Raw genomic sequence first — 15,910 nt, 5'->3', positions numbered from 1 at the left:
ACCTGGGGCTAGCTATATATGAATAATATAGCTCACAAGCAGCAGCAGCAGCACCAGAAAACAAGAAGGGAATGGACCCTCTTGATGTATGCAATGATCTATATACACACATACAGTGCCTGCAGGCTTTGCACTGATGTGTATAGAGTGATGTACACTCCCCTGCCTGCCTAACACTGGAACCTCTATACTCCGGAATTAGTCCTTAGAAGGACTGTTTGTTTAACTGAATGTGAGGATACAGGATGCTAGACCCCACAATAACTAATAAAGCACCAATTCTGACGCTATATCGGCTGCAGCTATCCCTACTCTCTCTGATTTCGGATGTGACTGCGACGAGCCGGGCGGCGCCCGGTCTCTTATACCCCTGATGATGCTGTGCGGCCAGCCAATCAATGCACGACAACAACAAAGATGGCTGCGGTGTTTCGTTGCCTGGCAGACAATCCCTGCATGGTGATTGGATCTCTAAAGTCCGCCAAAATTGCTGGGTGGAGACCCCAGTTCCCGTCGAGCAATCCCGGAAATGCTCGCTGCTCGCCGAGTGCACCGAGCACACGAATACTCGGGTGAGTAAGTAACGAGTAGTGGCGAACACGTTCGCTCATCACTAGTTTCCACATTAGTGGGTTAAAGGCTCTTGAAAAGCCATATGGCTTCAATAAACCAGGCCAGCAACTTCTGCTCTCCCAAAGTCAAATCTCCCCCTTGTTTCTGAGCCTTGCAGTGTGCCCAAACATCAGCATCCCTGTATTTGGCATTATTAAAGTGAGAAGAACCCACTTAATTTACGGTGTGTGTCTCCTGAAGCACAATCTGGGCACTATGTGTTGGATAACAAAATGGCAGATGTGCAACATTTACTTTCCCATATCCACTGAGTGCTAATTTCCAGAAAGCGTCTGTGGAGTCAAAATATTCACTGCTCCTATACATGAATTCATTGAGGTTTATAATTTCTTAGATGGAGTCACTTTATCGGGATTTCTACTGCTCTGGTTTTCTGCCATATTGATAAATGGGGGGCTTCGACTAATGGTGTGTCATATTCCCTCTGGGGAATGTGTGGTAAACTATGGTTTTTTTTGTCCTGATGAAGAAGTCTGTAGCACTTCGAAACGCGTTCACTGAATAAAGAAAAATCTGCAAATACTTTGTCTGTACTTGGATCTATTATATGTAATATCAACAGCGCAGATTATTCCCAAATTCTCCTGATCTGTGATTACTCGGTCTGATGACCCGTTGGACCTGCAGTATCTGGATTTATAAGCCATGGAATTGTTGTATACACACACACAACTAAATCTGGTTAGATAAACCTTATTTAACAACTTTATCTCCATAGGATAAAACCCTCTTGCACGTTTTTCTCCTCCTAGTTTTATCTACATCCTCTCTGGAAACTTCTCCTGCGACATTTGCTTCTGTCACCAGGCGCCGCCTTATTCATTCTGCAGGCAGTGCTGTTAATGGAGATGTCAGAGCCAGAAGCTCTGGGTGGAACCGGCGCTGTCCAGCCATTAAGATTAGGGTGCTTGGGAACTATAGTACCATCCATTCTGGTGGTATGGGTGTGTGCTGTCCAGCTGACGTATTCTGCTCCCTGCTTCAGCCAATTGAAAATAACTGCACTGTACTAAAGCTCAAAGCATATTGCCGGAATCTGGGAATCTGCCAGACACAACGTTGTTCTCCTCTGGTTCAGTCCGGTGCTCAGCTCTCGGCTTGTGTATTTGTTTCCATTGTGAACCACGGCCCATTTACTGAATACTCTTGCATCTTCTCATTTTGTATTTTCTCTGCCCTCCTGGTCCTGACCCGGCTACCTGACTATTCTTCCTTCCATCTCACTCCAAAGAACAGCAGGTATCACCATGGCTCAAGCCTAGGAGTCTCTGTGTAAGTCCAGGTCTATGTAGAGGAGATAAGGGTGATGAGCAAGACAATCCCTGGGATCTGGAAAACGGAGTAGACAGTGCCAAGCTTGTTCATGGTAGCCATCTTTTGAGCTGCCAGGTAACCATGAGCAGTGTCCCCAATACATTGTGTCAGAAAAACTATTCCAGCAAGATCTGCAATTAAATAGGTAAATGGTGCTCCTTGCCTTCTGATCTCTGCCATGTGCCCAGACAGTAGTGTACAACTGTGTACAGGGTACTGTCGGATTCAAGAGAGGTTGGAAAATAATTTGTAAGGTCCATTTATTTCCTTATATCTTTGGTGAAAAATTCTAAAGATCACCACATAGAGTGACACATGTCAGAATTGAAACATGAAGCCTGACTAGGAGCACAAAACTGGCTGCAGGAAGTGGTTAAATCAGAGTATTATGGGCAGTAACTACTGTAGTCAAAAACTGTGAGTATAGACAATAACACATCTACTGAAATGATCAAACTCAACAATCTTCATCAGTAATAAATGAGTAACTAAGAGAAACTTCTCTGGGGTAACTAGAGTGTGTCACTTGGTGGCTCTTGGCAATCTTAACTATCAGAGGAATTTCAAGAAGAAATATTGGACATGCAAAGAAAACTATCACACTGCCCCCCCTCATAGGGTATCATGCTGCCCACCTCATAGGGTATCATGCAACCAGGACTGATATATAAATAAAAAATAAATAAAAATACAAAACAAAACTCACCTCTCCTCCTCGCTCCCACGCCGATTCCGGGGCGACTCTGCTCTGATGAAATGACGTCATCATGCACCCTCTGTGTCAGAGGCAGACGCCGTGTCCCCCTGACTCAAGGCCCCATAGCAGCCACATTGGCTGGGTGCCCTAATAGCGGACAGCGCCAGCTGCAGCCTGTGGCAAATGCTGCCCACTATTAAAGTGATATGAATATTCAGATCTTCTCCATGCCCTTGGGGGCGTGGAGAAGCGTGAATATTCATTTTTCTTTAGCAGCAGGAACAGCCTTCGGCTTCCTGTCACCCGCTGTTGCTCCACTGGCACTGGGGGCCCCCATAGCAACTGTGTGGTGTGCCACCATTAGTGACACGCCACTGGCTGTGGGCCCCTGGACTAGCACGGGCCCCATGCAGCTGCAGGCCCTGTTCTCCGGTGGCCCAGTCCGACACTGACTGCAGAGGTGTCTTAAATTTAGATCTTGGACATTTGGAAGCGGCAATGGAGATTTTTTTTTTTAAAGACTAACAGGGAATAACAGACTCATGTAAGTGAGGCAGGCCGATCCCACCACTATCAAACTATCATACAGAATGAACAAGTAAATAAAGACAGAATAAAAATTTTTCATCCACAACGTATGTATGATGGGAGAGCTCCAGCATTAAACCCTTCACAACATGCGCCTTACTAGTACTGTGCATGTCGTGTCTCCCCGTTTGATGTGGGCTCCTGCAATGAGCCCACATCTTTTCCCACACATGTCAACTGTTTTGAACAGCTGACATGTGCCTGGAACAGTCGCGGGTGGAATTGCGATCCACCAGCGGCTGTTAACCTGTTAATTGCCGCTGTCAAACTCTGACAGCGGCATTTAACGCGCGCTTCTGGCAATTGCGCCAAAAATCCCACCCGGTCACGTGATCGCGAGTCATCAATGGGTGGGCATGACAACGAAAGGTCTCCTGCAGACCTCTATGGTTGTCACTACCGGATTGCTATGGGCGGCGCTCATAGCAAGTCAGCAATTCTGCTACATACAGGCCATCTGATCATCGCTTGTATGTAGCAGAGCCCATCGGGTTATGACAGCTTCTAGTATAACCAGCCAATGGATAGAATAATTAAAATATACCTTTTATTAGTTTGTATAAAATAAAGTGCAAGGTGCTCAAGTAACGTTAAACACAACAAAGAAGAACGCATAAATGAAAAAAGCTAGTATTGCCCATCGTTACTAGGTATCCCAATTATCAAGCATATTTATTGGGTACTTGGAATCAATCAAAAACAGCCAGCCTCTTCTAAAGACATAGAATACATAGTTCTCAAGATAGTCTCTAGGCTTATCATATCATAGCATTGGCCGTCTTTTATTGGAAACCGGTGTCATGCCATCAGTATGTTCCCAAATATGGCATACCCGTTTCCCTCTCCTCATCAGGAGTACTATATACTACAGGGTACAATACTGCTATACAGCATAAGACAGAACCACATAGCCTCAGTTATCGCATTTGCTGCGGGTTCTATGGCACATATATAATATATCAGATAGAAATGTATCATGTGTCCTATTAAAGATATAATCCCGCATACCCTCCATATATATCAGCAACAAATCTGAATCCACCAGGTATGCATAAATATCTTAGATAGACCGTCTCTTATATGGTGAGACCAATATCTAGACACCAAAGTATTATATAAAACACGGAACAATCTCACCCAATTAACAGGGGCATTCTCTGATTGGTTGCCATCTCCGTGACTAGTAAGCGCGACACCCCTTTCTCCCGACGCGTTTCGTCCAATCTCATCAGGGGAGTCAAGTGGGGTTCATCTGAATGGTGTATCACGCATGGCCGTTCTATACTTCATCCGACATTATGTGTGCATACACTCATGCATGCCTCGTTTTAAATGTTGGCGCCGTGGCGTCTCGGGAAGCCGACACTTCCGGTCCCTGATCCACCTCACATCCTGTGTTCAGGTCGCGCGCATCATCAGCGTGCTCGCTCGACAGAGCGCGTCACACGCTGAGAGCGCGTCTACCCCCCAACTGGGCATGCGCACATAGCGCTGCCCCCTCCAAAGGGAGAATGATATATATACATTATATTATATTATAATGGCGCTATTTAATTGCGGCATCAGACAGCCCCTGTTGCACTACATATGCGCCTATCATTACCATCCATACAACAGCAAAATATCATCTCATGCTAATTGTGGGAGCCCCTTTAGAGTTTTAATTCTTGGAGATATTACCATATTTTGGAGTATCCCCTACTACAATCATGTGCAGGAATTCATATATACGGGATTAGTTCCATATTTAATCAGGGGTTTTAGTTAATACAACTTCAGAATCAACAGACTCCTTCAGAAAAATATCAGTTCTATAAAAACTGGCAGTTATGAAAATTATTGCTATGACAGTACCGACTCACTTTGACCAGATGGGCCTTATAACCACCGAAAAGTGAAAGAGGGTGCCACTACATTCTCCCTATAACAGTTCCTAGACTACCTCTCCCTACCTACCGCGGAGATTGGCACCCTAAGACCTGCGCAGATGGCGTCCCCACTCAACGTCGGCTGTCCCTCACTGCTGACCCTATTAATCCCTTAGCTAGATGAAAGATACAAAGGATAGTTGATCATTAAGACCCTTTGGATATGTAGTTTGTAACCAGAAGATCCATTTTGTTTCTTTTTGGAGGATCATCTGGTCCCAATTGCCCCCACGTATGGGTGGTTTTATTTGGTCAATACCCATAAATGTAATAGCCTTGGAGTTACCCTGATGGTGTCCATTTATGTGGTTGGCAATGGACGTGTCTCTTTTATTGCTGATGTCACGCATGTGTTCTCCTACTCTCCTCTGAAACTCTCTCCTGGTCTTTCCTACGTATTCCAGACCGCATTCACATGTTGCCTTATACACCACCCCTGTGCTTTGGCAATTGATAAACTGTCTGATAGAGTACACTTTACCAGTGTTACTGCTTTTAAAGGTTTTACCCGGGGATATAGAAGCACATGCTTTGCATTTCCCACATCTATGGCATCCCATTAATAATCTTACTAATATCACTTGCACTCCTTCATCTCCTTCTTTCAATTGTGCCCTTTGGAATCCACCGTCTGTATGCAACAAGCTTCCTTTCCTACACAATTACTTTCTGAAAAACTCTCTGAATTTGTTGGCCCTCACGGAAACCTGGATTCAGGATTCTGACACTGTCTCTCCTGCTGCCATTTCCCATGGTGGCTTACAATTCTCCCATTCCCCGAAACCGACAAATAGACCTGGTGGTGGAGCCGGCATACTCCTGTCCCCACAATGCACTTTCCAGGTCATCCCCTCAGTTCCATCACTCTCATTCCCTTCTTTTGAAGTCCACACCATCAGGCTCTTTCGTCCCCTCTCCCTCAGAGTAGCGGTCATATACCGGCCCCCAGGCTCACCCACCCACTTCCTGGACCATTTCTCTGCCTGGCTGCCGCACTTCATGTCCTCAGAACTACCAACCCTTATCCTGGGAGACTTCAACATCCCCATTAACAGCCCCACTTCCACATCTGCATCCCAGCTTCTATCACTAACCACTTCTCTAGGCTTCTCTCAGCTCTCAACCTCTGAAACACACAAAGACGGTAACACCCTGGACCTGGTTTTCGCCCGGCTCTGCTCAATCTCCTACCTAGATAACTCACCGCTTCCCCTCTCTGACCACAACATTCTCTCCTTTACACTCACAAATCCTCGCTCACCCCAGCACCCTCCTACCTACCATTCAGTCAGAAATCTACAAGCCATTAACCCTCATACACTTTCAGACTCCCTACACTCATCATTGTCCCCAATCTCTTCTTTGTCCTGTCCTGATCTGGCTGTACATCACTTCAATGACACTCTTAGAAGCACCCTTGACCAAGTAGCTCCCCTCACCCTCAGAACCTCCAAACACAGAGTGAAACAGCCCTGGCTCACATCGCAAACCCGATTTCTCCAGCGATGCTCTAGGTGTGCTGAACGCTTATGGAGGAAAACACACACACCAGAAGACTTCATACACTTCAAATTTATGTTAAGGACATATAACTCTGCCCTTCACCTCGCCAAACAGACCTACTTCACCACCCTGATCTCCTCACTATCCAACAACCCCAAGAAACTTTTTGACACCTTTCACTCCCTCCTCAGGCCAAAAGCACAAGCCCCTATCACAGACATTTGCGCTGATGACCTGGCCTCCCATTTTATAGAGAAAATAGACAATATCCGTCAGGAAATCCGCTCCCAATCACCAAGTTCAGTGACTCCCATCCCTCCCTGCATTTCCCCTGGCTCACTCTCCACATTTGCTCCCATCACAGAAGAAGAAGTCTCCAGGCTCCTCTCCTCTTCTCGTCCAACTACATGCACAACCGACCCCATTCCCTCACATCTCCTCCAGTCTCTCTCCCCAGTCGTCACAACTCACCTAACTACAATCTTTAATCTCTCCCTCTCCTCTGGCATTTTCCCCTCCTCCTTCAAACACTCTATCATTACTCCATTACTAAAGAAACCCACCCTTGACCCATCCTGCACAAACAACTACAGACCAGTCTCCAATCTCCCCTTCATCTCTAAACTCTTGGAGCGCCTGATATACTCACGCCTTACCCGTTACCTCTCCACTCACTCCCTCCTAGACCCTTCACAGTCCGGTTTCCGCCCCCTACATTCGACAGAAACTGCACTCATCAAAGTGACCAATGACCTTCTGACAGCAAAACGTAATGGTGACCATTCTCTGCTCATTCTTCTCGACCTTTCTGCAGCTTTCGACACTGTTGACCATCCTCTCCTACTCTCTAGGCTCCAGTCACTAGGCATTAAGGACACTGCTCTTTCCTGGTTCTCCTCCTATCTTTCCGACCGCTCCTTCAGTGTTCTGTTTTCTGGCTCCACTTCATCTCCTCTTCCTCTCACTGTTGGGGTACCTCAGGGCTCAGTCCTTGGCCCCCTTCTCTTCTCTCTCTATACAGCCCCAATTGGACAGACCATCAGCAGATTTGGCTTTCAGTACCATCTTTATGCTGATGACACACAACTGTACACATCATCCCCTGACCTTACCTCCGCTGTACTACAGAACGCCACTGACTGTCTGTCTGCAGTCTCCAACATCATGTCTGCTCTCTATCTGAAACTCAACCTCTCCAAAACTGAACTTCTTCTGCTCCCACCATCTACTAACCTCCCTAAATCTGACATTTCCCTCTCTGTGGGTGGCACCATAATAACACCCCGACAGCAGGTGCGCTGTCTGGGTGTTATGTTCGACTCCGATCTCTCCTTCACCTCCCATATACAATCTCTTGCCCGCTCATGCCGCTTACACCTAAAGAACATCTCTAGAATCCGCCCTTTTCTCACCATGGAAACAACAAAAACTCTCACTGTCGCCCTGATCCACTCCCGCCTAGACTACTGTAATGCTCTATTAATTGGCCTCCCTCTCACTCGACTCTCCCCTCTCCAGTCTATCCTTAATGCAGCAGCCAGGGTTGTCCATCTGGCTAATCGTTTCTCAGACGCGTCCGCTCTTCGCCAGTCATTACACTGGCTGCCAATTCATTACAGGGTACAATTCAAAGTACTTGTTCTCACCCACAAAGCTCTCCACAGTGCGGCACCCCCTTACATCTCCTCCCTCATTTCTGTCTATCGGCCTAACCGACCGCTGCGCTCTGCAAATGACTTTCGACTAACCTCTGCCCTAATCCGTACCTCCCACTCCCGACTCCAAGACTTCTCCCGTGCTGCGCCAATCCTCTGGAATGCTCTACCCCAAAATATTAGGACCATCCACAATTTGCATAGTTTTAGGCGCTCGCTCAAAACACATTTGTTCAGAGCGGCCTATCACATTCAGTAATCAAAGTCATGTTTGTGTGTGTGTAGCCCATTCACTATCTCCATCTAACCCCCACCCCCTGAAGATGGCTGGACCGTCATTGTAAATACATCATTGTAAATACAAACCTGTGCTTTGTATCCCCCCCACCTCATTGTAGATTGTAAGCTCCACGAGCAGGGTCGTCTTATTTCGCTTTAATTATTGTATTGTTAACGTTGTTACTTATGACTGTTGTGTTTGAAACTGTTCAACTGTAAAGCGCTGCGGAATATGTTGGCGCTATATAAATAAAGATTATTATTATTATTATAGGTGACCCCAACCATGTCTGGTTGCACGGATTCTGAAAATGACTGTGGACCAATCTATCCCTCAGTGATCTACCTCGACGAAAGGTGACCTGAGGGGTAGAGCCCACTGTATCCCTGACATCCACGTCCATACACAACACTGCCCAGTGTCGTTCTAAGATTTTGCGTATCTCTTTAGCCCCACTAGAAAACTTCGTTATAAACCTAGAGATATTATCCTCCCGTTTCGGAGGTGCATGGCTCAATAGATCTCCGAAAGCGGAGGTGTCAGATACTGAGACAAAGTCTAGGTATCAGAGGGGAAGAGGTAGAGGTAGAGGAAACAGAGGTGGCAATAGAGGGAGTAATAGAAGGTCCCCGCAGGGAGATTTTTTAGACCTCAGCTACCCCCTAAGAAGTCGACAGAACACTCACAACGCCCCTTAGAACCTCAAGTAGTTAATCTCTCTACACGACCATTAACGGAAATTGAAATGTGCGTTCTAAGTAAAGGGTTATCCTTTGTTCCCACAACTGATTATGACTGCTTTGAAACAATTAAAGATCTCCACCTATTCGCACGAAAATTGAAATGGCGAAAACATTTTATAAGAGAGGACAAAAAGACATCGACAGAGCTTGGCATTGATGACGAGTTATTGGCGGATGTACGCTTCTTGTATCATTTGGGAGACGTGAACCCCAATGATAGAGGAGTGGGTCCATTTACAAAATTAAAGAACAAGAGTACAAAAATGCCACCCCAAACGGGAGATTTAAGCTCGATAGATGTCTTTGTCAATCTTGTGTCGAATGATTTAATGAATCTGTCAAGTACCTTTAAGGCTAATTTTCATAATTTCACAAATAAGGAAATGGGTAGTTTGAAGATTTTGGAGCAGGACAAAAGCATCATAATTAAACCTTCAGATAAAGGAGGAAATGTAGTGGTGATGGACATAATGCAATATAAGTCCATGTGTATGGCAATATTGAATGATGGTGAGAACTATGAAGTGGTCCAGAGTAATCCCACTAATAACATTGTTCGTAATCTAATAAACCTGATTAATGAAGGCTTTGATGCCGGTGTAATTGATGCGAATGAGAGAGATTTTCTCATTCCAGTGCACCCTGTTATGGCTACGTTTTATTGCCTTCCAAAAATTCATAAAGGCACGAATCCCCTTAAAGGGAGACCGATTGTAGCAGGTATTAACAGTATTACACAAAATTTGGGTCTATATCTTGATCAGATACTCAGACCGTTTGTCCTGTCTCTAAATTCATATGTGCGTGACACTACCGACTTTCTTGGGAAACTAGATGGTGTGTGCTTAGAAACTGATATGATAATGGAAAGTATAGATGTGGAAGCACTATACTCCTCAATCCCTCATGATGCTGGTCTTAAAGCAGTTGATAGCTATTTACATACAAGAGGTTGTCAATACCATAGACATAATGAGTTCGTGATGAAAGCTTTGGAATTTTGCCTAAACAGCAATATCTTCTTGTTTGATAACAAGGTCTTCCACCAGCTCAGGGGTACTGCGATGGGGAGCCCCTGTGCCCCTACGTATGCAAATTTGCTCCTGGGCTGGTGGGAGGAGAATATAGTGTTCAATGATACATTCACTGAATTCAGCGAGAAGATAGTGATGTGGGTACGCTACATAGACGACGTGTTCGTCATATGGAAAGGTACAGAGGTTGACTTTGGTCAGTTCGTTGGGGGACTGAATGACAATGAGATAGGTTTGCATTTTACCTATGAGGTTAATAAATGCAGTCTGACATTCCTAGACATCCTAGTCCAAAAGAATGAGAATGGTGAGCTTATGACAAAAAACTACCGTAAACCTACGGCTACAAATTCCCTCTTGAGATGGGAAAGTGGGCATCCCAACTCCCTGAAGAGAGGCATTCCGAAGGGACAATATCTTAGAATTCGTCGGAACTGCTCAAATACAGCCAATTATAAGGAACAGGCTGATGATTTAAAGCAAAGGTTTTTGGATAGAGGCTATCCTAAGAATGTGTTAACTGAAGCCTACAAAAACTCTCTGACAAAAAACAGAAGAGATCTATTGAGCCATGCACCTCCGAAACGGGAGGATAATATCTCTAGGTTTATAACGAAGTTTTCTAGTGGGGCTAAAGAGATACGCAAAATCTTAGAACGACACTGGGCAGTGTTGTGTATGGACGTGGATGTCAGGGATACAGTGGGCCCTACCCCTCAGGTCACCTTTCATCGAGGTAGATCACTGAGGGATAGATTGGTCCACAGTCATTTTCAGAATCCGTGCAACCAGACATGGTTGGGGTCACCTCCACTGGGATGCCATAGATGTGGGAAATGCAAAGCATGTGCTTCTATATCCCCAGGTAAAACCTTTAAAAGCAGTAACACTGGTAAAGTGTACTCTATCAGACAGTTTATCAATTGCCAAAGCACAGGGGTGGTGTATAAGGCAACATGTGAATGCGGTCTGGAATACGTAGGAAAGACCAGGAGAGAGTTTCAGAGGAGAGTAGGAGAACACATGCGTGACATCAGCAATAAAAGAGACACGTCCATTGCCAACCACATAAATGGACACCATCAGGGTAACTCCAAGGCTATTACATTTATGGGTATTGACAAAATAAAACCACCCATACGTGGGGGCAATTGGGACCAGATGATCCTCCAAAAAGAAACAAAATGGGTCTTCTGGTTACAAACTACATATCCAAAGGGTCTTAATGATCAACTATCCTTTGTATCTTTCATCTAGCTAAGGGATTAATAGGGTCAGCAGTGAGGGACAGCCGACGTTGAGTGGGGACGCCATCTGCGCAGGTCTTAGGGTGCCAATCTCCGCGGTAGGTAGGGAGAGGTAGTCTAGGAACTGTTATAGGGAGAATGTAGTGGCACCCCCTTTCACTTTTCGGTGGTTATAAGGCCCATCTGGTCAAAGTGAGTCGGTACTGTCATAGCAATAATTTTCATAACTGCCAGTTTTTATAGAACTGATATTTTTCTGAAGGAGTCTGTTGATTCTGCAGTTGTATTAACTAAAACCCCTGATTAAATATGGAACTAATCCCGTATATATGAATTCCTGCACATGATTGTAGTAGGGGATACTCCAAAATATGGTAATATCTCCAAGAATTAAAACTCTAAAGGGGCTCCCACAATTAGCATGAGATGATATTTTGCTGTTGTATGGATGGTAATGATAGGCGCATATGTAGTGCAACAGGGGCTGTCTGATGCCGCAATTAAATAGCGCCATTATAATATAATATAATGTATATATATCATTCTCCCTTTGGAGGGGGCAGCGCTATGTGCGCATGCCCAGTTGGGGGGTAGACGCGCTCTCAGCGTGTGACGCGCTCTGTCGAGCGAGCACGCTGATGATGCGCGCGACCTGAACACAGGATGTGAGGTGGATCAGGGACCGGAAGTGTCGGCTTCCCGAGACGCCACGGCGCAAACATTTAAAACGAGGCATGCATGAGTGTATGCACACATAATGTCGGATGAAGTATAGAACGGCCATGCGTGATACACCATTCAGATGAACCCCACTTGACTCCCCTGATGAGATTGGACGAAACGCGTCGGGAGAAAGGGGTGTCGCGCTTACTAGTCACGGAGATGGCAATCAATCAGAGAATGCCCCTGTTAATTGGGTGAGATTGTTCCGTGTTTTATATAATACTTTGGTGTCTAGATATTGGTCTCACCATATAAGAGACGGTCTATCTAAAATATTTATGCATACCTGGTGGATTCAGATTTGTTGCTGATATATATGGAGGGTATGCGGGATTATATCTTTAATAGGACACATGATACATTTCTATCTGATATATTATATATGTGCCATAGAACCCGCAGCAAATGCGATAACTGAGGCTATGTGATTCTGTCTTATGCTGTATAGCAGTATTGTACCCTGTAGTATATAGTACTCCTGATGAGGAGAGGGAAACGGGTATGCCATATTTGGGAACATACTGATGGCATGACACCGGTTTCCAATAAAAGACGGCCAATGCTATGATATGATAAGCCTAGAGACTATCTTGAGAACTATGTATTCTATGTCTTTAGAAGAGGCTGGCTGTTTTTGATTGATTCCAAGTACCCAATAAATATGCTTGATAATTGGGATACCTAGTAACGATGGGCAATACTAGCTTTTTTCATTTATGCGTTCTTCTTTGTTGTGTTTAACGTTACTTGAGCACCTTGCACTTTATTTTATACAAACTAATAAAAGGTATATTTTAATTATTCTATCCATTGGCTGGTTATACAATTTGGGAAGTGGATATCCTAGTGCTGTCTATATATGACAGCTTCTAGTCTCCCATGGAAACTATTGAAGCATGCCAAAAGCAAAAGAAAAGTTTTTTAAAATATTAATAAAAAAGTTCACATCACCCTCCCTTTCATCTCATTCAAAATAAAAAAAATAAAAAAAATTAAACATATAAATATTTGGTATCACCGAGCTCAGAATCAGCAGATCAATCAATATAAAAAAAAAAAGAATTAACCTGATCGCTGAACGGCGTACCAAGAAAAAAAGTCAAAATGCCAGAATTAAAATTTTTGGGTCGCCACAACATTGCATTAAAATGCAATAACGGGTGATCATAAGCCCTCACCCAACCAGAGAGATCATGAAAAATGGAGGCGCTATGGGTCGTGGAATATGACGCGATTTTTTTCTTTTTTTTTAATAAACTTAATTTTTTTTCACCCCTTAAATAAAAAAGAAACTAGACATGTTGGGGTCTATGAACTCGTACTGACCTGGAGAATCATAATGGCAGGTCAGTTTTAGCAATTGGTGAACATGGTGATAAAAATTCCAAAAAAAAAAAAAATCTTTCTATAATTCCGCTTTTTTTTGCAATTCACAGCATTGGAATTTTTCCTCCCGTTTTTTTTGAGTACACAGTATTATAAAACCAATGTTGTCATTCAAAAGTACAAACTGTCCCGCAAAAAACAAGCCCTCACATGGCCATATTGACGGAAAAATTAAAGTTATGGCTCTGGGAAGAAGGGAAGTGAAAAACAAGCGCAAAAACTACAAAGGGCTCCGTCATGAAGGGGTTAAACTGTAGATGCACTCATTTATTGTGGACCATTGGAGCTACTACGAGTCCACATCAGAAAAGTAGAGAACGTTTTAGTTATGCTTAGGAAGTCAACAGCACCATTACCCTCTCTTAGAGACCCATCATAATATTTTTCTTCAAGTCACGTTCTAACTTGTCAGCACATTCTACGTACACTGTCATTTGGCTTTGTAGTTTACAGATCTGGCAGGTAACGGTCAGCGTCTTTTCATTTCAGTTGGTAGGTGGATCTACCCGGTTGTAAGGTCTATAGAAAAGGGCTTTCAATGACCAAAGTCATTTAAACAGTTTTAGATGGAGGAGAATGTTGTGGTCTAGAGTCAAAATGGTGATCATGGTAATACAGCCGGACTACACTACCGATAAAGCAGCCACAGCCGGTGACTGAGAAGAATCTGACTTCTCTGCATTTAGTGGATACTACTCACCTGGGTAGTCATATGTAGGAATCTCCTCTTTACACCACTGATCGCCCCTCACATATGTCTTTGTAGTATTAATGTGGGTCAGATCTTCACCCTGAAACAAATATTGTAAAAGTCACAGACAGATGGAGGAGTTACATTGATGATCAGCTCTAATCCTGCCATCTCTACCGCTCTCGTTACACAAGTATGAAACATATAATACTGGTGGAAAAAACAAGACTGAGCACAAGACCTTCACAGCCATCTACACATCATAGGGGAGATCTCATGACACCTTCTCTCCATCTACCTGAATATCCTGAGGAACATTGGGATCTTCTTGTTTACAGTCCTTTGGAAGAAGAGGACGGGGACATCTCTCTGGTGTTGTCTTCTTACTGGATAAATCTGGAGGAAACACATACAGGGACTGAATTCATTCTTTACATACAGATAATTATAGGCCGTGTGTATTTAGTCCTGTCTATTACCTGGTGATGTGAGGGGCTGGGGAACCTCCATCATGACGTCCTTGTACAGATCTTTGTGTCCTTCTAAATACTCCCACTCCTCCATGGAGAAATAGACAGCGACATCCAGACACCTTATAGGAACCTGACACATACAATGATACCGTCATCCCCCCGATCCCTTCATAGCGTTAATGTATAATGTCCCAGCATTCCCAGCAGTGTCACCTCTCCAGTCAGCAGCTCAATCATCTTGTAGGTGAGTTCTAGGATCTTCTGGTCATTAATGTCCTCATGGATCAGGGGGTGAGGTGGAGGTCTCATGATTGGGCTCAGGGGTCTTCCCCATTCCTCAGACACAGGGTCCTGACAGCGCTCACTAGAGGTCTTCTTCACCACTGTGTAATCCTGGTTATGGAGAGACACATTAATAAATCTCACTACAGACATTTCCAGAGTCCTCACCTCTCCAGTTCTGTCCATCTGTTATTCCCATAGATAAGAATGATGTAATGTGACGTCATCAGAATCTCTCACCTCTCCAGTAAGCCGGAAGAGGATCTCTAGGGTCAGGTGTAATATCCTCTCCGCCATCTTGTCTCTGTCCATATCTATCTTTGATGGGTAAATCAGGAAAATTCTCTTGTATATAAGATCGTCACTGAGAGGATCTGATATTGTAGAGACCTGAATGAGAAGATGAGCCGATGTAATATCATAAAAATCCTGTGTAATAATACAATTACTGGGAAACATATGAGATTTATTATTTTGCAGTATTTAGTTTCCTTCTTTACATCTACTAATAAATCCTATATATTTAGGCCACAGACAACAAGCAGTTTCTTCCTCGGAGTCGGCAGCTGAATACGTTCCTCATAGACTCATCTTCCATAACGCTAATTCTCGTCTCATTTACCGACACTGGAATCGGCATTAGCAATACTGCAGGAGATATTCATTACATGTGACAGGAGAAATAACTACTTCATGATGAGGACGACATCTTCATCTCCTACTACGGCTCTAG

The 15,910-nt window shown here is 44.2% G+C and overlaps 1 protein-coding gene across 1 annotated transcript in view; it reads right to left on the bottom strand.

Moving 5' to 3' along the window:
* The window catches only part of LOC141047304 (uncharacterized), a 51,145-nt gene extending 35,582 nt beyond the window's left edge, over positions 1 to 15,563 (bottom strand). The window contains exons 1-5 of the mRNA XM_073542363.1: positions 15,418 to 15,563; positions 15,109 to 15,288; positions 14,902 to 15,025; positions 14,721 to 14,818; positions 14,432 to 14,522 (exon numbers count right to left, since the gene is read on the bottom strand). Of these exons, the coding sequence (XP_073398464.1) occupies positions 14,432 to 14,522; positions 14,721 to 14,818; positions 14,902 to 15,025; positions 15,109 to 15,288; positions 15,418 to 15,489 (565 nt within the window). The 5' untranslated portion in view covers positions 15,490 to 15,563. The remainder of the gene's footprint in view (positions 1 to 14,431; positions 14,523 to 14,720; positions 14,819 to 14,901; positions 15,026 to 15,108; positions 15,289 to 15,417) is intronic.
* Positions 15,564 to 15,910: the final 347 nt, after the last annotated feature.

The sequence above is a fragment of the Dendrobates tinctorius genome, unplaced genomic scaffold (genome assembly GCF_039654945.1).
Source record: "Dendrobates tinctorius isolate UK_male_01 unplaced genomic scaffold, ASM3965494v1 ptg000126l, whole genome shotgun sequence".
Classification (NCBI taxonomy): domain Eukaryota; kingdom Metazoa; phylum Chordata; class Amphibia; order Anura; family Dendrobatidae; genus Dendrobates; species Dendrobates tinctorius.
Note: the sequence above shows the minus strand (reverse complement) of the source record. Positions and strands in the feature narration are given on the sequence as shown.